Source organism: Maniola hyperantus, chromosome 3 (assembly GCF_902806685.2).
Source record: "Maniola hyperantus chromosome 3, iAphHyp1.2, whole genome shotgun sequence".
In the NCBI taxonomy this organism is placed as follows: Eukaryota; Metazoa; Arthropoda; class Insecta; order Lepidoptera; family Nymphalidae; genus Maniola; species Maniola hyperantus.
The window spans coordinates 4024999-4051408 of record NC_048538.1 but is presented as its reverse complement, the minus strand read 5'-3'; the positions used below and the strand labels follow the sequence as shown (position 1 = coordinate 4051408).

Below are 26410 nucleotides of genomic sequence, written 5' to 3'. Positions count from 1 at the left end.
TTTTGTAAAAAATTTTGCTTTCCCACAAAATCTGTTAACTATAATAGAAGTAATTAATTAATTTCGCATCCGTAGATAGTTAGCATCAGATTTAAATTTAAAAATGTAAAGCATAGATCATATAGATATAGTTAGGTATTTATTTTTCTTTTTTTCATCTTTAGTAGTGGAAGTAGTGGTAGTGTACAGCGCCATCTATGAAAATTTTCTCGAACGTTGCCTGGAATCCTCCTCGCGCAATAGGAGCACGTGCTTAAACCTAAAATACTAAAATCTAAAGGCGTGAAGGGTGGACTATGAATATTTTTTTTTATAAAATATATTTTGCATTGTGCAACACTGACTGGAACGTCAGGCTCAAAAAGGCTAGAACCCAGAGCCTTAAAACCAGTTAAAAAAATGACTGAAACGGAACGTCAATGTCAAACAAATACTCTTTGATGATGTCAAATATGTTATTGGCCTGTGATGTCAAATGTCAAAAATTGTATTCAATTTCTCAAGGAGAGAGCCAGTAAAAATGAAAAAATAAGAAATCAAAGAAAATAAACCCTCTTCAGCGATATGATATAGCGCTCAAGGGAATTTCTTGGATTCCTTGCTCTATATGCTTTTGTTGCCGTGTTAAGTTTGTGAATTTACCATGAATCGAAATGGCTCGTCCTGACAGTTAGTAGGTCCGAAAAGAAAACAAAGCGATAATTTGTGCAATACAACGGTTGAAGATGTTTTCGAAATCCATAACCAGCAAGGATACGTTCCTGGAGCAGACAAAAGCTGCACGAGAGGAACGCGCGCTGGAAAAGAAGCGAGAACAGTCTGCTGTTAAAATACAGGCAATTGTGCGCGGTTGGCTTGCGAGACATAGATTCATTAAGCTCATTTTGTAAGTACACGATATACCTAATAAGTAGATCTTTAAGCTATAATTAGCTTTCAGAATATTTGCATGTATCTGTGTATTCATTTCTAAATGTTAGACTTCTTATTGGATTTGAATACGATTTTCACTATCACTTAGAACAGTTCATGAAGAAGTCAATAAAATATTTAAATCATAATAAGTATTAACACAACATACATCCAAGGAGGAAGTTTCCAGTATCAAATAAAACAATAACATCCAAATAATGACCTAATATACTTAGATATTACACTAAAACTAGCTTATGCTTGCGACTTCTCTGTTAACTTGAAAAATTTCAAACCTCTATATTACCTCCTCAGGGGTTGAATTTTCGAAAATCCTTTCTTAGCGGATGTCTATGTCATAATAGCTATCTGCATGCCAAATTTCAGCCCGATCCGTCCAGTAGTTTGATAAATCAGTCAGTCACCTTTTATATATATATCCTTTTTTATATATATCCTTTTATATATATAGACTAGGGAAAGTCCACAACTGTCTACATGGATTTAGGTATTTTAAAAGACCCATAACTCATTAGATTTTCTTAAAATTTCTTAGTGCAGGTACATTATAGAGAACCCACAAAATTTCAAGTTTCTAGATCCACTGGTTTAATCTCTGCGTTGTCTGTCACACACAGTTCCCTTTTATTTCTATTGATTGACTAAATTATGATTAAATTCAAATATAAAATTGCTTGAGAGTCGAAATAAACCTCAACAAGTATTAGTCACACATACTGTTATTATTACATATTGAATTGAGTGGAATCTCTCAGCAAACTCCTCTATTTTGCGCCTGAATGGTAGAACAAGCCTCCACACCTTTATGTCACTGTTCATATTGCAACAGCTGATTCTGGTTTTACACAATCTCTATACAAAAGTGACAGGTCTATAATGTATTAATGTATTTCTATCCCTGTCATAAAGTACCCTGCAAAAAAAGGATAGCACTACATTTAGATGTCAATTTAGTTAGTTATATTTATTTAGTTAGTATTTAGTCTAGAGATTAAGTATAGGTACAATAAAATTAATCACAATATGCTGCAATACAGTATGTGGCCAAAAGTGATGAACATCAATATTTAGAAGACAGCAGATTTATACTTAGCACTGTCTTCTTCATATTTAGCACTGTCTCGTTTGTATAGACCGACAAAGCATATGGGTATGAGTGACAGAGAATGCTCTACAAAGATGACATGTCATTCTAAAGGCTGATGTTCATCACTTTCGGCCGCGTACTGTGCACTTGTAGAAAATAATGCAATTTAAATTCTTCCAGGGATGATTTTGACAGACTCCTGCCCGAGCCACAAAGTCAAAGTTCCCAAGATGAATCCCAACCACCAGAACTTGTTCAGGCTTTGGAGGTATACAGAGTGGCTTGCCGCCTCTTCCTTATCTTCAAACAGCAGAGAGATAAAAAGAGATTTGAGAAGCTGTGCAAATATATTGTGCAGAGTTTGCACTCTGAGTCAGTTAAGATATCTTATGTTGGTGTGTTTCTGAATAAAGAATACAGGTATGTGACATACTTATGCCTTAAAAAACTGTGTTGGGGTAATACTATCCCAAAATGAGCTCATTAAAGTCTGTGATTTGTGTAGAAATGAATTTGCACCATTTTTTGTTCAATTTTATTTAGTTCTTCATATTTTTGTTATACAACTAGATGATGCCCGCGACTTCGTTCGCGTATATTTATTTTTTTAAATCCCACCGGAACTCTGAAATTTTCCAGGATAAAAAGGCCTATGTCCGTCCCCGGAATGTAAGCTAACTCTGTTCCAAATTTCATCAAAATTTCGCATTTATAATATTAGTATGGATAAAGTTACACTCTGTTGGCAACTATAATAGAAATTAACATATATAGACAGTTTGATGATTTCCCAAAATGGAAAGAATAATAGAATATTTTCTTATGTATGCAATGCAGCAACAACAATGCTTCTTGGGCCTTATATTTGACTAGAAGATATCTTCTCTTATCCTTTCAAAACGCTCATTTATAGCTGATGTCCTGTAACCTTTTTCTAACTTAGGCCTTAGTGTTGAGAGCATTACTATGAACCCGTTTCCCTTCTGAAGTAACTTTGTGCTTAAAATGTCTCAAAACTACTGATTATGACATTTTTAAATGGATGGATAATAAGCCTTCTGATTTGCTTGTTTATTATACATTAAAAATTGACCTAAACCTTTAAAAACATATTTTTATTATTTTTCAGTTTGCGATGGATAGCTCACATAAAAGACCTATTATACAAATGCTGTCAGTACCTTGAAGAGCTAAAGCCGGAGTCCCCTTTAGAAATGCAGAGCATACTCATTCACCTGCACACCTTATTAGCCTTTACAGCTACCAACACATGGGCACTGACGAGGCTTAAAAACTTTGAGAAGCTCAGAGGAGGCATGACTCAGCTGTGTGCTAATGTTATGGGTTCACTGTTTCATAGAGGCTATTATTTAACACTTAAGGTAAGAAGGTAACACACTTGGCCGGTTTTTTATTATCTTGCTGAATTCAAATGGTTGAGTATATTTTGATTATTAAGGTTAATTTTACTTATTGAGGTTGATTTGCTGTGACATATAAAAAATATGATGGACGTAAGCCACCATTTTGTCAATATAGGCAATCAGGTTATGAGGCAGGGGGCCACCCCACACACCCGCACGTCACCCGCGCTCGCCCGCACCGGCGGGAGCTGTGCGAAGTGTTCCCTCCCTGATTGCTATTTCACCTCCACCACCTCCCATTGTCCATTTGTTCGTTTTCTCCCTAGCGTTAAGGTTGTCTGGAAGAGATCGCTATTTAGCGATTAGACCGCCTTTTTGTACCTACTTTTTTAGATTTCATTTTGTAACCTGTCATTTGTGTTTCTGTGCAATAAAGTGTATACATACATACACTTACGTATTTCAACCTGTCGCGTATTTTACATACAATATTTAATTATTTTTGTTCCATGTAAATTAGGGTTTATGCTAGTTTATATTTGTATTTCTTGTTTTCAACAGTCGATTCTACTCCGAGGTCTTTGTCGCGAGAAAGTTAGCTTGAAGAATATATCACTGACTGCCATCATAACACTTTCGTTGAGGCCTCTGGTGTCCGCACAGTTTTCTGAGAAACTCCTCACAATGTACATAATACAGATTCTATCTGTGCCGACGTTGGTGTTCCACATGCAGCAAATATCACCTGAGGTACATGCTATTTAATTTGTTAATTATACGAGCAATAACATTATGTTTTTGCAACTACTAATACATTGAAGTTTTGCAGTAAATATAAGTTTGCTGATCACTTGAAAAAGTTGCAACGTGCATACAGGTTTTTTCTTAAATTTAAAATCTCTGTTTACTGAAATTAGGAAAAAGCGATTTTAAAAATTATGCTAAGCAGATTAATTCTTAGATGTTTGTACATAAGTCCTTTCACATTGTATTCTAAAACATTACTTATACAGATAAAGTGTCTAACTGACAGGTCTATAGTGCTATTCTTTTTTGTGGGGAGCATTATGAAAAGGATGGAAAACATTTACACCTTTCAATTTAGTTTAGTTCAGAGAATGTGTACAATTAAATTAGCCACAATATATAAATCGCTTACATTTCATAATCACAATAATCGTGGTTGAGCTGACATTTCCATGGACTTTTTATATCTGTAAGCTCATCCTGCAATTATTCATTAAATTGTTTTATTTTTTATTTTATTTGTCACAGAACCGCCCACAGAATTACACACTTAAACTACATTATATGTTTTTGAGTTCGATAGGTCTCTTGTAACTCAATTTACGGGCATACTTTACAGTCAATAGCAGCGTTCAGAACGCACGGCTTGTTCGACAAATGCGTGGAGTTCCTGAGCGCGGATCAGAACATGCGCATCGTGTTCAACACTCTGGAGGGCAACTACGCGCTGTGTCTGCTCGCCAACCTCATTCAGCTCGCCTACTGCGAGAGAGAGCATGCGCAACCCACCACATACTATCCTACATTTGTGGTAAGTCAATAGCAGAGTCAAATCGCACGGCATGTCGACAAATGCGTGAAGTTCTTGAGCGCGGATTAGGATATGAGCATTCAGCCATTCAAGCATTGTACTCAACACTCTGGAGGGCAACTACGCATCCCATCCTACATTTGTGGTAAGTCAGTTTTGGTCTGGTGGGAGGCTTGGACCGTAGACCAATAATAATATAGGATATAAGGTTTATAGTAGAGGTGACCAATTTATTTATTAACCTGTTAATTTAACACATATTAAAGTTTGTTGATTAACTGCGATACTAAAACTTAACAATTTTAAATAAAAAAATATTATTAAATCAAAAAATACAAATTATTATAGTTAGGACCTATACCTACGTTCTAAGTAGCTGCAGTAGGTACTTAAGTAGGTAGCGCGAAGATTCCAGGAAATTAAATTTCGAAGGGGGCGCGCGGTGCAAAACGCGCGCGCGACGACATTATACCTACCGATTGCGGCCGATTACGTCATGCGCTAAAAATACCGATGCATTGAATATGGTTAAAAATAGCAAGTCAACTAATGTTAAATAGCACCACATCGATATGATGATAAATTTTGCATATCAAATGATTTTGTTGTTCCCATCGAATACCTACGAAGTGTTAATAAATAAGTTAAATAATTTTGTTATTTTTGTTGATGCTTTGATTTGATACATAAATAATACAATAGTCGAAATTTTTGTTATTTCTGTTTATTACCGATACTGTTCGATTAACGATAGTGCGCGTTCATAGACTTTTTGCTAGTTTATTTTTTCGGGTAATTTGATGGTGTAGTTTATTTTGCTCACTTCGTTGTCTGTCCGTCCGTCTGTCTGTCTGTGCGTCCGTCCGTCCGTCTGTCTGTGCGTCCGTCCGTCCGTCTGTCTGTGCGTCCATCCGTCCGTCTGTCTGTGCGTCCGTCCGTCCGTCTGTCTGTGCGTCCGTCTGTCTGTCTGTCTGTCAAGAAACCTACAGGGTACTTCCCATATGGACCTTGAATCATGAATTTATCAGGTAGGTAGGTACCTAGGTTTTATAGCACACGCAAGGGGGAAAATTTTAAAACCGTAATTTCTGGTCACGTCATCATCATCATCATCAACCGATAGACGTCCACTGCTGGACATAAGTCTCTTGGAGTGACTTCCACTCCACACGTCACGGTCTTGCGGCGCCTGAATCCAGCGGCTCCCTGCGACTCGTTTGGTTACATCACCAAAAATAAATTGAAATGTATTCATGAAAGTAGTGTTTTCAATTTTCAAAGTAAGATGAAATCAAGTGGGGTAGGTATCGTGTTTTTTTTTTTTTTTTTAGTCAGTGTTATATTTTTAACGTGTTTATTTATCAATAAATTTTAATAACAATTATTGATATTATATTATGTAAGTTTAACAGTATTTGACACCACTAGTTTATAGGATATAGGATATAAGGTAGGATATAAGGTAATATAGGATATAAGGCAGGAATAATATAGGATATAAGGTTTATAGGATATAGGATATAAGGTAAGGGATATAAGGTTTAATGGTACTACCATCTCAGACTGCATCATCACTTACCTTCAGGTGAGAAGTAAAAGTCTTGTCCCTGACCATAACCATGTTAAATATATAACTGCCTAGACTCACATGATGATTCGAAATTAGCCCGACTATAGCGACAGGTCGAGATGGCGATCGGGGGGATGACCCGCACACCCGCACGTCACCCGCGCTCGCCCGTACCGAGTTAGCGTGGGGGATTTTTGATGTGCGGGGCGTTCCCTCCCCGATTGCCGTTTCGATCTGTCGCGTACCATGTTTTTAAACAATGTAAACAAAACGAGTATTTCTATTACAGTTAGTAGTGAGCCGCTTCCTCGACTGCTGCCAGCAGTATGTGGTGTGCAAGAAGGGCAACCTCAGCAATTGGCACCCTGTCCTGGGCTGGTTTGCGCAGGGCTTCGACGCGTACTTACCACCTGCTATGGCAAACATGAGGATACAGCTGTCTCTGCTGTGGGGCACTCCGTTGCTGAAGAAGCTACTGGGGATACCATTGAAGGAGATGTTAGATGCTGGTATAACTGGGGAGGAGGGGGCAGGACCCTCTCAACCCTCGACGCCTGTTCAGAGCAGTAATCCTGCCTCATTTATCAGGCGAGCCATAGAAGCTAGGACTAGTAGGTGAGTTCATGTACAATACTAAAAAGTGGATCCAATCTAAATCTGAGAGTTTCTAGGTCGAATAAGAGACTGTCATTAATGTCATTCGAATTTGGTGCCAAAATTTTTTGATCCATATTAGGCAAGTTGAAAGAGCTTTAAAGTTTCTGCAATCTTCAAGTTCAGTAATTTTAGTCCAATAAAATTTATGGACATCATCACCATTATCAACCGATAGACGTCCACTGCTGGACATAGGTCTCTTGTAGGGACTTCCACACGCCACTGCTTTGAGCCTCAATAGCTCAACGGTTAAAGGAGCGGACTGAAATCCGAAAGATCGTCGATTCAAACCTCACCCGTTGCATTATAGTCGTACCTACTCCTAGCACAAGTTGTACGCTAAGTTGGCGGGGAAAGGAAAATGTTAGTCATGATTAACATGGCTGATATTCTTTAAAAAAAAAACTCTTGCTCCGCCTCAATCCAGTAGGGGTCTGTAACTCGTATGTACCGTCCTCGGCAATCTTTATGGCCGCTCTGAACACAGCTACGTTTCGAATGTTTCCACGCGCAGAACGTCGCAAGTTCTGCTATGTGAATGCTATTATTTTATAAAAAATTCTTTTCAGATCCAATTCAAGTAAAAACTTTAGAAAATTGGGATCACCAGATTGTACAAAAGTAGCATTAATTTGTTCTATGTATCATACGGCGCTACAGACTATGTCGCAAGTTAAATTAGATATATTGACTGGTAAGTAAGATATAAAACAATGTTTTATAAGATACTGGCTTATGCCCACGCCTTTGTCCTCGTGGACAAAAATTTCTAACCCCTGTTTTACCCCCTTAAGGGTTGAACTTTCAAAAATCCTTTCTTAGCGGACGTCTACGTCATAATAACTATCTGCATGACAAATTTCAGCCCGATCCGTCCAGTAGTTTGAGCTCTGCTGTGTTGATAGATCAGTCACTTTTTGTTTTATATATTTAAATAGATTTACTTAACTGAATAATTAGAAAATAGCTTGTTCTTTTTGGGTCTAAAGTTTCTCAAGGAATAATGATAATACTGCAATCCATACCTGAATTTTGTGTTTGTCTTCTATGAATTTGTCCACCTTTCATTCGATTCAGTTGAAACTTTGTACAGTTGTTGTTGGCACTTGCGGAAATTTTTTGATTGTTTATGGCGCTCGACTCATTGAAATTGCAAAAATAATATTAGAAGTATTGCTATTGTATTTTTTCCAGGTCTCTGCAACCAGGATGAAATACTATATTCTTTGTGGCAATTTCTATGCACGTTGGGACCCAACAGTGGACTGAAGGCTTTTCTAGATCTCCTGGCACTTAACACTAAAGCCTCGGCGCCCGAGTTTCAGATGCTCATTCTGTTTAGTGACTGCATGACACATTATGTTACGTGAGTAATCAAATTATACAATAACTAGTTTATGCTCGCGACTTCGTCCGCGTGGACTACACAAATTTTAAACCCCTATTTCACGCCCTTAGGGGTTGAGTTTTCAAAAATCTTTTCTTAGCGGATGCCTACGTCATAATACCTATCTGCATGCCAAATTTCAGCTCGATCCGTCCCGTAAATTGAGCTGTGCGTTGATAGATCAGTCAGTCAGTCAGTCACCTTTTCCTTTTATATATTTAGATTAGTTAGCATCTTGCGTCGCGTAAGTTTTATGTTTGCGTAATTAAATATCACCACTACGTCATTGTATTGCAAATTCAGCAATTTACAATCAGAAAGTCTTCAATAATAGTACCCAATTTGCATCAATGATTTGGCTTTGACTTTAACATCTTTAGCCTACCTATAACCTCTTCTCGGTAGGAAAAAAACTACGCGAAAGAAGTCGCAGGCATCCAAGAAAGTTAAAAATATTTTACTATCCCATTTATTTATTGGGGGTTTTTAACGATATAAGCATGTGCTCGACTGCAATCATACCAAATATTAGGTACTAGATGATGCCCGCGACTTTGCCCGCGTGGATTTAGGTATTTTAAAAATCCCGTGGGAATTCTTTAATTTTCCGGGATTAAAAGTAGCCTATGTCCTTCCCCGGGATGTAAGCTAACTCTGTACCAAATTTCATAAAAATCCGTTAAACTGTCGGGCCGTGAAAAGCTAGCAGACAGACAGACACACTTTCGCATTTATAATATTAAGTATAGATTAGGCTTAAGGTTGGGCACGCCTGCCTAGAAGACGCTTATTCGCTCTTCTTTTGATATCCCCGAATATAATTCACACTTCCTTATTTTCGATGGAGATTATACGGCTTATTAATTATCATATTTCAGGATATTAGATGACATGGAAATGTATGAAAAGCAGGATCCTTTCAAGTTGCAGGATTTTGTGAACATGTCACACTTTCTGAACATGTTCATCTATAAATCCATTATTGCACAATTATTTGGTGAGTACTAGTACCGCAGTATAAGGAGATACAGTCGTCCGACGCCTTTGATCTCGTGGTAAATGTCCCGGCATTACTATGGAGATCCCGGGACGCTTGTTTGCGGTTACCGCACGATTGCTCTGTCTAACATTTTTTTCACGCACTATACGTGCGTGACATACGCGTCGCGGAATTTATGGCCAACCACGACAAGAGCTCAAAGTCATTTCTCTCTCGGTCTTTTTCTCTCAGCGTTATATTCCTCGACGAATTTTGTTTATTAGGCTCCTCTTCCTGAGAGACGAGTTCTGTTTGATTGTAGATCTGAAGACGATCCAAAGTAACTCAGTGTTCTCGTCGCTGCATACGCTGCTGCTGGCGCTGTACCGGCGCGACTGTCGGCGTGCGTACGCGCCCAGTCAGCACTGGCTCGTACGCGACATACGCGACTCGCAGTTCATGGCCGACCTCGAGAAAGGCAAAAAACCACAGCAGGTGAGGGTTTTTTATCCATCAAAATAACTATAAAAATCTATCTATGCTACAGAACAGTGGGTAATATATTTACGACTCTATACAGGTGCTGGTACAAAAGACTCCTCATATGATTGCTCATGGAGAACGGGTGAGGTTGTTTCGACGTGCAGTGGCTGATGAGAAGGTAAAGACGAGATTTTAATCATATAAACAATATGGAATAATTTGGATATAAGTCCCGCAAATTGCTTATACGCGTGGCCGCCATTTTAGTGACGTCAGCACTAGACTGAAGTTTCGAGCTGATGGTATATTTTTACTTAAATATACGTCAAAATGACGTCATTTCGATGTTAATGAGACATGGTTCCAGCGCAATAGCAATTTGCGGGACTTATACGAACGTGGAGTGCTATAGATGCACGGACATAGTTGATACCCAGCCTAATATGGTTTTCTGTTAGTGAAGTTAACGTTCATTAATCATAGGTGTCGCTGTAGCGTATTGAATCGCGCTATAATGTCTTAAATTCTTTTTAGGTTGTACTTGGTCTCACTGAACGAGCATGTGGAGGTCGATCCACACTTGTAACGGTCCGGAGAAATAGACTAGTGGAGGATGGGTACAGACAGCTGGCGGCTTTGCCGAGCAGGGCGCTACGGGGTGTAGTGCGAGTGCGGTTCATTAACGAGCAGGGCTTGGACGAGGCCGGCATCGACCAGGACGGAGTGTTCAAAGGCAAGTTGTGCTGTTCTATAGACTTAGAGCATCGAATGAGGAACAGATTGGTAGAGCAATGGGTACAAGAAACTGGTGATTCTGGCGTTAAGCTTGTATACAATAATATTCGCGAATGCAGCGCGGAAATGTGTGGGAACCCCTACGCGACTAGACAACGTCTCCATTTAAGTAGTTCAGAAGAACAAGGTGCATACCTAGCTTGACTAAACTTCAGGCTGTCACCTTACAAACCCACTTTGCTGGCGCATATTTTGTACAATATCCATATAAATTATTCCGTCCACAAAAATTCTGCTTGCTGCGCTCTTGCTGTCATATTCACAAACTAGCTCATGCTCGCGACTTCGTCCGCGTGGACTACACAAATTTCAAACCCCTATTTCACCCCCTTAGGGGTTGAATTTTCAAAAATCATTTATTAGCGGATGCCTACGTCATAATAGCTATCCGCATGCCAAATTTCAGCCCGATCCGTCCAGTAGTTTGAGCTGTGCGTTGATAAATCAGTCAGTCAGTCAGTCACCTTTTGCTTTTATATATTTAGATTGTGATTGAATCAGTCCTGCTTGTAACAACAAAATATTCTACTGATAAACAATGTATCATTATGAATATCAGTACTGACTGTGTACAGTACGCGGCCGGAAGTAATGTATCTATGTACCTTTAGAAGGAGACATCAGATTTATAGAGCGTTGTTCCTGTCGTTGAGACCGACAAAATGTCATATAGGTATGAGTGACAGAGACAGCGCTCTACAAAGCCGAAAAGTCATTCTAAAGGTCGATGTACATTACTTTCGGCCGCGTACTGTAACAACACTCAAGTTACGACCACAACCGCTCTGTCAAGCGCAATAAGACCGACATTGACTGTATATTTTTTCTCTTGGTTATGACGAGCTTGTGGTTCTCTTTTCTTCTTTGCAGAGTTCCTGGAAGAGACTATCAAACGCGTTTTTGACCCGTCTCTAAACCTGTTCCGTGTGACAAGCGAGGAGCGACTGTACCCCTCGCCCACGTCGTGCCTGCAAGAGAACCACTTGCAGCTGTTTGAATTCATCGGCCGAATGCTGGGGAAGGCTGTGTATGAGGTGAGCTGGTTGAGGTTATCCCACTTCTGAACCGTATTTTGTATTAAAACTGCTCACATTTTATTCGCGTTGTGGTGACTTCCGTTGCAATGTATTGAATTTTTAAGTTTGCGTAGTTTATTAGGATTGGTACAAAAATCGATTTATTATTTACTAGCTGATGCTAGATTTTTAAAAATCCCGTGGGAACTCTTTGATTTCCCGGGATAAAAGTAGCCTATGTCACTCTCCAGGTCTTTAACTATGCCCATGCAAAAAATCACGTCGATCCGTCGCTTTCTTGCGACGTGATTGAAGGACAAACAAACACACTTTCACATTTATAATATGGGTACTGAGGGTACTGATTCATCATGTTTTAAAGCTAAATAAATTGAACATTTTTTTGCACAGAGAAATATTTTTATGTCAAAAACTACAGAATGGCTGGGTGGATAATATGGCGTCGCTTGTTGTCTATTACAGGGAATAGTGGTAGACGTGCCATTCGCGTCGTTCTTCCTGAGCCAGGTGCTGGGGCAGACGCAGCAAGCGCTGTACAGCTGGATCGACGAGCTGCCTTCACTAGACCGCGACCTGTACCGCAGTCTCACCTACATCAAGCACTTCCAGGTAAACATACTAGGGTATAGTGCGGTACTCGTGCCATTCGCGTCGTTCTTCCTGAGCCAGGTGCTGGGGCAGACGCAGCAAGCGCTGTACAGCTGGATCGACGAGCTGCCTTCACTAGACCGCGACCTGTACCGCAGTCTCACCTACATCAAGCACTTCCAGGTAAACATACTAGGGTATAGTGCGGTACTCGTGCCATTCGCGTCGTTCTTCCTGAGCCAGGTGCTGGGGCAGACGCAGCAAGCGCTGTACAGCTGGATCGACGAGCTGCCTTCACTAGACCGCGACCTGTACCGCAGTCTCACATACATCAAGCACTTCCAGGTAAACGTTACAGATGTTCTATTTCACGAAGACCGTTAGGCTATGTTTATGTGAGTGCACACGTATAGTACGCAATAGGTCGAGGGAAAGCCCTGCACACCTGCACAGCCCCCTCGGTAACCCGGTGCGGGCGAGCGCGGGTGTGCGGTGTCCCTCCGCCTCATACCCCGATAGCCATCTCAAACTGTTGCGGACTATACACATTATTTTAGTATGCGCAGCTCCCAGTCTCGACCGCGACGCGATTTACGTTACAAATTTTATATTTGTGTCCGTAACGTAAACTGCACTGTAAAAGCTTGCATAATTTATTAAGAAATATTCACTAGGATATAATATCGAAAATAATGGTTTAATATAATATGAAACTTTATTTACAGGGTGACATTTCAACATTAGAACTCACGTTTTCCGTGGACGAAGAACGGTTGGGTGAAATTGTAACTCACGAACTAGTTCCCGGCGGAAAAGCGATTCCAGTTACTAATGAAAACAAGTATAACCCTTTTTCAATAAGATAATAATTGTTTCGGCGCTTGTTTTTGCTTTCAGCTTCGCCAGGATGAAATTACTACATGAATGTTGTGATTATCAGTCACAATTATTACCTAATAGATGATGCCCGCGGCTTAGTCCGCGTGGATTTAGGTTTTTAAAAATCCCGTGGGAACTATTTGATTTTCGGGATAAAACGTAGCCTATGACCTTCCCCAGAATGCAATCTCTATACAGAATTTCGTCAAAATAGGTTGAACGGATGGGCCGTGAAAAGCTAGCAGACAGACAGACAGACACACTTTCGCATTTATAATATTAGTATGCATTGTAATTGACTGAATATACAATATTTTCGCTGCAACTATGTGTTTTACCTCAAACTTTAGTGTTGTAGCTATTATAATTTGGACTCCCAGTTTCTAAGCAATCAAGTTTGATCAAAATTGGTAGAGGCTTAGGTTGTAGGAGTGATTTTAGTGATCTAATGGTTTTAAGCTTATTTCGTGGTTTAACGACATATTTTATTGTAGATAAACATATCACGATTAATTTGATGTTTTATTTGTCGATATTTTAACCCAATAGGCTACTTGACAATTTTTTTAAGTTGGTCTTAAATGGTTAATATTTGTCCTATTATATCAAAAAAATTAACACTATATTTTTTTGCGCCCTAAAAACCGTAAAACTTTAATTTAAAAAAATATTTTTCTTAGACAGGTGAAAACACTGTCGGCCATGTTTGGCCGATAGATTATCTGTGCTCTGACGTCATGCATTTGTAAACAACAGTATAACCCTGGGTTATACTGTTGTTTACAAATGCATAACCCTGGGTTATACTGTTGTTTACAAATGCATGACGTCAGAGCACAGATAATCTATCGGCCAAACATGGCCGACAGTGTTTTCACCTGTCTAAGAAAAATATTTTATTAAATTAAAGTTTTACGGTTTTTAGGGCGCAAAAAAATATAGTGTTAATTTTTTTGATATAATAGGACAAATATTCACCATTTAAGACCAACTTAAAAAATTGTCAAGTAGCCTATTGCACGGGTCGTTGTCATGACGGGACTGCGGTGCGGTGGTGAAGTTAGAGCTGTCAAGCGCAGTAGCGAACTACCCTCTTTCTTGTTCTTTTCGCTGGAACTTTACGAGCTGTCCGGCAAAATACACTCACAACGTCAGTATTAACTTTCGATGTCGTGACCACGACCCTTGCAAATTGGGTTGAAATATCGACAAATAAAAACATAATCGTTAGTGATGTAATTTTTGATCACTGAAATTATGATGATCATTTTGATTCAGTGTTTAAGGTAATGCTTTCGAGCAGTGAAAATTTTGTTACAATCGGTATAGAGATTTCCTGCGTCATGCGTCCAAAAATATAAATTACTAAGTTACTGTGGTAAAAATAATAAATTAGTGGTTTTTATTTCAGAATAAACTATATACACTTGATGGCACACTTTCGGATGCATACGCAAATTAAGGACCAAACAAACGCTTTTATTAAAGGATTTAGAACTATAATAAATCCGGAATGGCTTTCTTTATTTTCTACTCCAGAGGTAAGAGTTTCTTGTGGCCAAGATTAAATCCTATCGATAAGTCCCAGGTCGATTAATCTTTTGATAAGTTCCCAGCAACATTGTTATTTGTAAAAAATTGTATTGGCAAATAACAATGTTGCTTAGTAATTTATTGTCAGAATCCAGACAGATTCGTTATTATTTATTTCGGCCGCTACTACATTTATCTGGTTGAACATAATATCGACATTTATAATTAATACATTTTTTGGATTGTATTGAGCAAGATTTGTCTTAATTTGTGCAAGATGTGTAATATGTCCCAGATAAGTGACCGTATTTTAAAAGTGCAAATATGTTTCGAAAGAATCGTCTAACTAATGTTATAATTTAAATAAATTATTAATGTAGTTTTTTCAAGGCAAAATTAGGTTTTGGTTGCTAACTAAGTATTTTTTTTGTGTGTTAACAATAAAGTTATTTTTCAACTAGCTTCAGCGCTTAATTAGTGGTGACAACGTCCCGCTAGACCTGCGTGACTTGCGTCGTCACACGCAATACTATGGAGGCTTCCACGATTCGCATCGCGTAGTTTGTTGGTTGTGGGACGTTCTTCAGAGAGACTTCACTGAGAACGAGCGAGCTATGTTTCTTAAGGTATTTATAACTTTTTTCATCTAGCATAACGTTTAATAAGTGGTCATAACGTCCCGCTAGACCTGCGTGACTTCGTCACACGCAATACCATGGAGGCTTCCGCGATTCGCTTCGCGTAGTTTGTTGGTTATGGGACGTTCTTCAGAGAGATTTCCGATTTCTGAGAAAATCCGTCACATATTCACCCAGTTATCAATCTTTAAAATCTGATCAATACTATTGAGCTCAAAAATATTTTAAACTTCAAAAACTCAATAGTCTAAATACATATATGAAAGGAAAAGGTGACTGACTGATCTATCAACGCACAGCTTAAGCTACTGGACGGATCGAGCTGAAATTGGCATGCAGATAGTTAATATGACGTAGGCATCCTCTAAGAAAGGATATTTGCAAATTCAACCCCTAGCGGGGTGAAATAGGGGTTTGAAATTTGTGTAGTCCACGCGGACGAAGTCGCGAGCATAAGCTATTTTACTATATTTCGTAACAAACCTCTCTTTTAGTTCGTGACATCATGTTCCAAGCCTCCGGTACTGGGATTCGCTCATCTCAAGCCTCCCTTCTCGATACGTTGCGTCGAAGTTGGTGACGATGAAGACACCGGTGATACTATAGGTAAACTTTAGAATTACTAGGTTGTTCCGAAAATTGTTAGCTGCAGAATAAATACTTTCTCTTTTTTCTAGAAACTATTTTAATTGACGGAATTTTCAATACAGATCTCTTTGATGAAAACCATTGGCCACCAGAGTATAGTTTTTTTTTTTAAATATTTAAAAAAGTAAATCGGCCACACTTTTGTTTGCAACAATGGACGTCTTGCGGGAAGCTTTTCGTGCTACCTGCCGCAAGATACAGTACGCGGCAGAAAATAATGTACGTCGACCTTCAGGATGAGATTTCGGCTTTGTAGAGCGCTGTCTCTGTCACTCATACCTATGTGACGTTTTGTCGTTCTCAACGACAGAGACAATGCTCTACAAAACCGCTATCTCTTTCTAATAGTCGATGTACGTTATTTTCTGCCGCGTACTGAACATTTTGTAATGTTTCGAAAGCGGGTTAACCCGAATCCATAAGTGGATTGAAGGGGAATATTTTGAAAAGCTAAAAATAATTGTTTTCAAATTCCAACTATTTTTCATTTCACTAACAATTTTTGGAACACCGCACGTATTGTTGATACTCGAATTTTCAACATAAAGAATTTATGATTTATGAAAGGTTTGTGAAGTCAGAAGTCTGCCAATAGTTAAAAATGACTTAAATGCTTCTCATTCTGAGAAGAGATACGTGCTCAGTAGTGGGCTGGCGATGAATTGAGATGTTGAACGCTGTTTTGTACATTACGTGACTATTTAATACCGTGGGGCGTTTCCGGTATGAACCTCTGGTATAATGCATAAATTTTAAGTTCTCACGAGCCATTTTAACTTTGTGTCCAAGCTATCTCAAAAGTACGATTTTAGTCCTCATTATAAAGGTGAATACTTTTAACACGACAGTTGACACATAGAGCTAAAATGGCGAGTGAGTTCTCATTTTGTATGGACTATACTTAATAATTTTTAATAATTATGATTTGTTACTTTTCTTCGCAGGTAGTGTCATACGAGGTTTTTTCACAATCAGAAAGAAGGACCCCCTCAATCGGCTACCGACTTCGTCCACTTGTTTCAACTTACTAAAACTACCTAACTACCAAAAACGAAGTACACTGCGCGACAAATTACGATATGCGGTCAACAGCAACACTGGTTTCGAACTCTCCTAGTCGCTATTGCTATATGCAACTGAAAAATTACTAGTACAGTACGCGACCGAAAGTAATGTACATCGACCTTTAGAAGGAAGTAGCAAATTTGTAGAGCATTGTCTCTGTCGTTGAGACCGACAAAACGTCATATAAGTATGAGAGAAAGAGACAACGCTCTAAAAAGCCGAAATGTCATTTAAAAGGCCGATGTACATTACTTTCGGCCGCGTACTGCACAGCACTACCACTTTCATCACGTCGATGTACCTGCGCAGAAATCTTATTTTTGAATGGCGCGAAAATATCTCAATGAAAAATGAAAATGAAAATGAAAATCTTTTTTATTCGTATAAACTTTTACAAGTGCTTACGAATAGTCGGATGCATCTACCACTGGTTCGGAATGCCTTTCCTGCCGAGAAGAACCAGCAAGAAACTCGGCGGTTGCTCTTTTCAAATATTTGATATAGGTACAAGATTATGCCATGTATAATATAGTATTTGCAGTCTTGTGCGTTGCTGGAACGAGCTGCAGGTCAAATCCACGCTCTTTTATCATTTAGATAATCTTCAACATCTTGTCAATCTTCTCAGCCAATGATAGCACGTCCGTCTGCTATTGGTATTGTCTACGCCCCCCCCCCCCCTTTTTACGCGCGATTTATGAGCTAGATAGCACGAGTCTCTGTTGTTCTTGTGTTTAAAGTCTTAACGTAAAGCAATAGGTCTGTATTTCATTGGTGTACGTTCGGTTTTAGTCCGCGTTAGATTGCGTTTTTCTGCGCATACGAATTTTGCTGATGCGACTTATAGAAGTGGTAGTACTGTAGTGTATTAAAACAAATTAAGGCTTTAATCCCACTGCTCTAGATCTAGAGTTGTGTGTCACACAGATTTCTGTGAACGCAGAACGCAGAACTTTCGACCGTTGTCTGTGGAATCAACGTCATAGGCCGCACCAAATTTTGTATTTAGTTGACTTCACCTGCGAGTCCTTGCGCATGCACGAGGTATCTATAACGCCTAACATTTTAAATATTGAAGTTAAGGTGTCTGGCCCACCTTGGAGTTCATGAGGTCAGAGTTTTAGCAGCGAAAAGCCGGATTCAGAACCGTAGAAGTCTGTCTGTGAGATCAACGCTTAAAGAGCACCGCATACCTACGGAGTGGAGCCAAGGAGAAGAAAATCGTTTAGAAAACAATTTAAACTAAAGGGTTGATTGGGACAAGTTGGTACAAACAGATTCTTAAAATTTGCTTTTTAACCGACTTCCAAAAATCAGGTGGTTCTCAATTCGGTCCGTTTTTTTTCAACTTTTTTGTATACCGGGTAACAGTTTATTACAGTAATCCACTTCTTATCTTTAATATATTATTGATATTGTAAAAATACAATGGTAAAAATCACAGTTAGTCATGGTTTTTCAAATACACTTTGCCAGCTTTAGTTCATAATACCCCACTGATTTCAGCATTACCCTTTCGGTTGGGTCCACTGTACATTATAATGAACCTGTTGGTATAATACATTTGAAATAAATCTGGCGTGTTTCCATTTGAGACCGTCATTAGCAATAACAATAGGATTACATTCAACATGCCACGTAAACAATAGGGGTAATTAACCAAACACTCATATAGCCCATTAATTTTTAAAGGAGCCGGTTCAACCTCATAGTGTTGATGCTTTTGAATTCACCCGCCACGACTTAATCCTATTGTTATTGTTAATGACGGTCTCATGTGGAAACACGCCAGTTTATTTTGAATGCAGTATACCCAGTTTGTTCTAATCAATGCTTGGGGTTTTCGGGGGATCTCCTTTATTGACATGTACGTTTGAAATTGGTATTATGAAACAAAACACGGAAAATATTCAAAATCAATTTGCCGCCGCTATGCCAAAGTAAATAAAGCCGAGCTTGACTTATCAAAAAAGACTCTGTTCTTGACTCCACTCCTTTGCAGGTGTGCGTCGTGCCTAAGAACGAACGAATTTTATGCAACTGTAAGAATTAGCGAACTCAGTCCAAAATTACTGATAGGTGTACATAGACAATAAACTGTTTGTTGTATAAGTTGGTAATTGTCTGTATATTGATATAGTCGTCACTAAAGTTGAAACAGTGGGTGGTTATTGCGTAGAATTAAGTTAAACGCACACTGACGGACTATCGGAGCGCGAATTGTGCGTCAGTGCGCCAGAGTGCCATGTCAGATGTGTGCACGTCTTTATAATAGGACATGTTTACGCAAAAAGGGTCTAACCTATAAAAAGTTAGTTGAAATTCATGTTAAGGTGACGCAGTATCTCGACCGCAATTGGCGGCGCACGTGGGTAACCTGTTTGCTTTTCACCTGACATTGTGTGAGGCACGATGATTTTCACCGATATCAAGCGCGCGAAAAGGGTTTAGGAAAAGTTTTTTTGGATAAAGTTTTTTTGAAAAAGCTAAATGTATGACTGCAAAGTAAAGTAATGTCAATGTTAAATTATTTTAGAATTTTCACACTCCTAATCTAATCTGATTTATTTTCGCCCAAAGTTGTCATAAATTTAGTGTTAAAATAGGAATATTTTTCGAGGCTCGTAACTTTAAAATCAATATTTTTTCGATGTCTTATATATCAATTAACCTACAGTACGCGGCAGAAAGTAATGTACATCTACCTTTAGAAGGAGAAAGCAGATTTGTAGAGCGTTGTCTCTGTCATTGAGACCGACAAAACATCATATAGGTATGACAGAAACAACGCTCTACAAAGCCGATATGCCATTCTAAAGGCCGATCGATGTACATTACTTTCTGCCGCGTACTGTAGATAATGAGAAGACTAACCGATATTGATATAATACTTAGTTTTGTGCTTAGAATACCTATCGAATAATGTAGTAATTACCCTCCTACGTTTGTATGAAGAAAACACCGAAGTTCAAACTTTAAAATTGAATATTAAAACTAACTTTGTGGTAAATACCCGGTGGTAAATTCAACTTTACAGCGCTGTTCTGTTTCATCTTTCGTGACGAAAACTGTGTACTATGTATGCCAAATAGAAGAAAAATTGGTTATAATTAACTCTACTCATTATCTACTTACCTATTAGTTGCTCTTATTACTATCTCGCTTGCATTGATCGCGGTAAGTGGTGTACGAGTAAGCTAGATATAGTACGCGGCCAAAAGTGATGAACCTCGGCCTTTAGAATGACATTTGATCTGTAGAGCGTTGTCTCTGTCACTCATACTCATATGACGCTTTGTCGGTCTTAACGACCGAGACAGTGCTCTACAAATCTGCTGTCTCCTTCTAAAGATCGATGTTCATCACTTTTGGCCGCATCCTGTATGTGCATATTACACATGTACATTATTCCTACTGTTCTTCTATTGGACGCATACAGTAGGCCCTTACTAATAAAAATGTAACATTGTAAGCCATGTGTAACCAGTGTGTAATTTTTTAATAGCGAGGACCTAAGTTTGGAATGGTGTTTCTAAATTATAATTACAAATGGTTTGTTATTGAGAAATTTTCATCACTACTTTGGTAATTTTGTAATTTTTAAAGTCACTAGTTTTATAGAAATGCAGATTAGAAATCAATATAATTTTTCTACATATTCAAAACTTTTTACATATTTTAGAATTTCCTTTTTACGTACTGGTAGTAAGGAAAACCTAGAAATCCTCAAATTTATTTTTCTAAAAAGAATGTTTATTTTTGTTTTTTTTTTTAAATAACTTGTTATCAGTTAGTGATTTCCAAGAAAACCTAAATTTCTGTAAATATATTAAGTTATATAACCGTCTTATTAGAAGTTGTAAAGGTCGAGATACACACGTAATGAGTTGGCGCTAAACTAGGCTTCGGCCGTGGCTATTTACCACTTTACCGGCAATGCCGTGCCAATGCGTTCCGGTATAATGCCGTGTGGAAACCGATTAGGGGCGTGGGTTTAATGAAAATTGACTAGGCTGCATCATGATACCCCACTTGATAATATAGTTATCTTCCTTCGAAATTTGAAAATACTAATTATTAGTTCAAAACCACAATTTAAATTTTTTTGTGTGATGTAACCACAAATTCGCGGTTTTCAGATTTTTCCGCGAATGTCAGCTATAAGACCTACCTACCTGCCAAATTTCATGATTATAGGTCAACGGGAAGTACCCTGGAGGTTTCTTGACAGACCGACAGACAGACAGACAGACAGACAGACAAACAGACAACAAAGTGATTCTATAAGGGTTCCGTTTTTCCTTTTGAGGTACGGAACCCTAAAAGTGGAAAAATGGATATGCAGCCTAAGGCTAGGGACAAATCTAGAGGAATTCCGCAGATGGAAAAGCGTGCGTCGATATCTTCGGCACTTTTTCTGCACAGTTCCCTTAACATTTCAACATGTCACATTGTAGTGGAAATCTGCGTGGGTTTTTCTACTCGCCGAGTTCCACTAAAAATGTCCCTGGCCTTACCTTATACCCTTGCTAGAGGTTGCGCAAACCTCGTTACGTGTGCTTCCCCCTTCAGTGTGCCTCTCCACTGAAGCGGAGTGGAGCGAAAGTTTGTTAAGGTTGTTTGATAGATCCAGCCGCGAAAATTCAAATTTTAGTTAGTTTTTCGGAAATAGTAGACTAATCATACATCAAAGGCTTACGGTATAATGAGTTTTGCGGGCATAACATTAAGGTATGCATCTACATGTCTTTCCATAAAAACTTTGGTGAAAAATACTCATTTACTTCATATTTGTGCAAATCTGGGAAAATTTAGAAAATTATCTTTCAGGAACAAATATGAAGTAAATGAGAATTTTTGACCAAAGTTTTTATGGAAAAACATGTGCTAACAAAGCATAAGTGCTATGTCCGCAAAACTCATTACCATAAGCTTTCGATGTATGATTAGTCTATTTTCGAAAAACTAACTAAAATTTGAATTTTCGCGGCCGGATGTATCAAACCACCTTAAGGCTGTTTTACGCTGGAGCTTGAACATGCGACAACACGGCATGCTGCCGTAATGCCGTTTTTAGAGCCTTGGCGTAAAATACAAGCATGAACAGCGCCATTTATGAGACTTTGAAGGAAAACGCCCTGGCTAATTCCTCATTAGAATGTTACGGTTCGACAGTCTGGCACATGATGCAAGGTTTTGCCATGCTGCACGTGTTTTGCGACCATGTGCGTTATTGTACCATGCGCCTCTGTTGCATGCCGCAATGTCGTTCTTTGTTCTTCTGGCGTAAATGAAGCAAATCAGATAAAAATTACAAATGACGCAATAATTTTTCACGTCATGTATCAATAAAATCTGATTGGTCCGATGAATACGATATCTTCGTTTCAGTGGATACACACTTTAACACAGGCAATAAGAATTTTAAGACTGAAATCTATAGGGCGCTCTTTGACTTTGCTCAGACTCAAGACTGTTAAAATGAGTCAGCGTTATATCTGTCTCGTTTTAACCAATACTTAAGTCTGAGCAAAGTCAAAGAGTTCTATATAGATCTCAGCCTAAGTGTTTACAGGGCGCTTATTTCGTAGAACACATTTAACCGAACGTCAATAGATTAATTTGTACATATTTGCTTTTGTGAAACTTCGTATACACTATGCTTAACCAGAATAATTATGTGTGTATTTTCAATGTGTAATAATAATAGATATATTCAACGCACAAAGTCACTGAATATTGTAGAGGTAGTTCTAAATTAAATTGCGCTTCCCTTCCTTTCAACTAATTTTACACAAAATGATACTGGGAATCCCAAGTCAACATTCAAAAGCTTGAACAGCTCGACGGAATGGTGGTCATAGTCTTAGTAATGTGAGATTAGAATCAGCCCTCCGATTGTGTAAGAAAAACATATTCATTATACTTAATCGGTAGCTAATTCTGTCCCTTTGATTGACTGTGAAAAATTGTGAACAGCGCATTCAACCAATCAAACGGCAAAATTAAGATTAAACGATGAATACGTTTTTCGGCAGTAGGAGTGGGACGTGCAATATTTATTATGAACATCCTCCGTTGTAATATGATAAAGTTATATGGATTTATCAAAACAAACCCAAATTTTTAACCGAGATTTCAACTTGGTCCCGTCACATTTTCATGTCATACTTCTCAGGGGCAAACTACACGCTCAAAATTTATCACGATATTATGATCGTGATCCTGCGGTTCGATTGACGTACTTTGAGAACTACAGTGCATATAACAATCGCTATCACCTCTGATTGGGCGAGACTCTCTCACTATTGGCTTAAATCCATTGCTGCACCAAGAATGCCATAAATTCAGTCAATCATAACAATAGAGATTGAAGGCGTAGCAATAAATTGATGCACCTTTTCCACAATCTACGATTGTGATTCTGGACAAATAGCTCAAGCATTGTTAGATCACATTATGAAACTCAGTATGCACTACTCTCAGTAAATTTTTTCATGTGGCTCATGGATCGAGATCTAAATATCCTGATAAATATTGAATCAATCGCTACATTTTATGTCTTTTAAATAAGTTAACGTGATACAAAAAAATCGCCAGTTTTTTACATTCGATGTTTTTATTCAAGTCGCCAAAGATTTTCCATGATCTCCTTTGGTTTAAGACTTCCGCATAATATTTGGACGTGTATTTTGTTTTAGTCTGGATACTTCATTCGTTACATTAAAGGCGCAAACACATTACTGTGTTGTTTTGTGTCGTAAGGACGATCCGAGTTACACTTTTTACAGTAGGTAACTTGCAGGAAAAATTAGAACATTGAACTTTAGAAAGAGACAATCGGCAGCTTCGGTATCGTAGAGCGTAGTCTCTGTCACTTTTGTCTTGACTTGTCAGTCTTGACAACAAAGACAACGAGACCGAAATAGTCGACTGTCTCTTTCTAAAGTTCGATGTGTGATCTAGTGGTGTCAAATACTGTTAAATGTTCATAATATGCTAAAAACAATTGTTAAAAAAATATATCGATAAATAAATACGCTATAAATATAACGGTTGAAAAAAAATGAAATTCCCTTTATACTTAAACAGGCTTAGGACTGTCTAGCTACCCATCGGTGCCTAGGCGTATTTAGAAGTTCATTGATTTTATCTTACATTACTTACGTTTTTTTTTTTTTTAACTTGTTTTTTATTTTTTTTAGGTTTTTTTAATTTAATAGATTTTATTAACATTTAGAATTTTTTTCTACTTTTTTTGGATTTTTTTTAGCATTTACTTAAGTAATAGATTTTATTTACATTTAGAAACATGATTTGGGCCACCTTTGATGTAGGTACTGAGGCGAGTCCTTCTATCATTAATTATATAGCCCGCCTTCGAAAATGCCCTCTCACCCGGCACCGAACTAACCATTATGTTACACTTGGTTTTGAAAATTTTGTATAGCACTGGATATATTAATTGGTGGGTTTTCCACCACGTCAAAGGGCAAACTTTTCTATTTACTACTCTACTATTTCTACTATTTCTATCTCCTTCAAAAACATGTCTAGCTCCTCTTGAGCTTTGGTTTCCGCCGTCTTTGGAGCAATTGATGATATTATTACTGAATCAATTTGTTTCCATATTCTGTTATTATCGACACCACCATCATTTACTATATTCACCACCCCGGGATGTAAACCGTTGGGTCATAAAAAGATAGCAAACAGACAGACACACTTTCGCATTTATAATATTATATGTATAATAATATAATATTAGTATAGACTAGATGATGCCCGCGACTTCATCCGCGTGGATTTAGGTTTATAAAAATCCCGTGGGAACTCTTATGATTTTCTGGGACAAAAAGTAGCCTATGTCTTTCCCTGGAATGCAAGCTACCTATCTTATGAACGACAAGAATCTTGTCGTTCTGTGTTGTTTATCTCTGTCAGAAATTTCGTCAAAATCGGTTGAACGGATGAGCTGTGAAAGACTAGCAGACAGACAGACAGACACACTTTCGCATTTATAATACTAAATATGGACAAGTATGGATTACCTACTTAAATAAGTATATAAAATCAATTTAAGTTATCTAGGTAGGTACCTACCTAACTTACTAGGTACATAAATTCTCACTTGAATTTTGAATTTTAATTCGAATCTCGATAAATTATATATAAAAGTTAAAACCTGCCATATATCATGTTATACCTGCTAAAGAAGTAGGTACCTACTTAAACACGAAAAACGAATGCCAACTAATACTCAATACCTACCAACTTTATTTCATAACGAGAGAAGGAATGCCAAAAATCCTTTTTTTTTTATAAAGTCATCATCATCAAATTACCGAAATAAAATAAACTAGCAAAAAGTCTACCAACGCGCACTATCGTTAATAATCAAAACATCAACAAATAACAACAAAGTTATTTAACTTATGTATTATTTGTGTATCAAATCAAAACATCAACAAAATTAACAACAAAATTATTTAACTTATTTGATAACACTTTGTATGTATTCGATGGGACCAACAAATCATTTGCTAACTGATATGCTAAATTTATTATCATATCGATGAGGTGGTATTGAACATTAGTTGACTTGCTATTTTTAACCATATTCAATACATCGGTATTTTTAACCGACTACTTGTTGCGGACTCGCGGATATCGCGTGACGTAATCGGTTTCGGTCGCCTTCGGTATGTCTCGGCGCGCGCGCGTTTTGCAACTGTTCATTCCCCAGCCCACTGCACCGCGCGCCCGCTTCGAATTTTAATTTCCTGGAATCTTCGCGCTACCTACCTACCTACTGCAGCTACTTAGAACGTAGGTATGGGACATAATTAGGTATAATATGTATTTTTTGATTTATTAATATTTTTTTATTTAAAATTGTTATCTTTTAGTATCGAATGTAATCAACAAACTTTAATATGTGTTAAATTAACAGGTTAATGAATAAATGAATCACCTCTAGTGTGATCCTTCCAGCCTAGTATCGCCGCGCCAAATTGAATTTCAAGTTTCAACTCACAACAACACAGGAGTTTAGGTAGGTATACTAACTTTTACTTTTACAGCACTGTTGTGTGGGGATACGTCTTTAGTGTACTGAAAAACGAATTATGTATGTAACCTTCTTAAATCACTCAATGTTGTATGTAAATGTAGTTAAATTTTAGATGTATTTATATTATTAAGAAAGT

General features: G+C 38.0%; 1 protein-coding gene across 1 annotated transcript; it reads left to right on the top strand.

Moving 5' to 3' along the window:
• Window positions 1–496: 496 nt before the first annotated feature.
• Window positions 497–20915, top strand: LOC117996494 (ubiquitin-protein ligase E3B). Its single transcript, XM_034984554.2, has 19 exons — window positions 497–886; window positions 2201–2440; window positions 3150–3402; window positions 3946–4134; window positions 4751–4942; window positions 6802–7127; window positions 7739–7863; window positions 8364–8535; window positions 9435–9553; window positions 9858–10030; window positions 10116–10196; window positions 10553–10751; window positions 11684–11847; window positions 12313–12459; window positions 13164–13279; window positions 14729–14858; window positions 15312–15476; window positions 15983–16094; window positions 17081–20915. The coding sequence occupies exons 1-19, from the start codon at window positions 726–728 to the stop codon at window positions 17251–17253; spliced, it is 3237 nt and encodes a 1078-aa protein (XP_034840445.1). The 5' UTR covers window positions 497–725; the 3' UTR covers window positions 17254–20915.
• Window positions 20916–26410: the final 5495 nt, after the last annotated feature.

What these genes read in the sequence shown, in the direction of transcription:
- LOC117996494 (XM_034984554.2), top strand. Translation starts at nt 726, where the DNA reads ATGTTTTCGAAATCCATAACCAGCAAGGATACGTTCCTGGAGCAGACA. An exon ending in TGGGGAAGGCTGTGTATGAG is followed by an intron (nt 11,848 to 12,312) that starts GTGAGCTGGTTG and finishes TGTCTATTACAG; the next exon opens with GGAATAGTGGTAGACGTGCC. An exon ending in CCTACATCAAGCACTTCCAG is followed by an intron (nt 12,460 to 13,163) that starts GTAAACATACTA and finishes CTTTATTTACAG; the next exon opens with GGTGACATTTCAACATTAGA.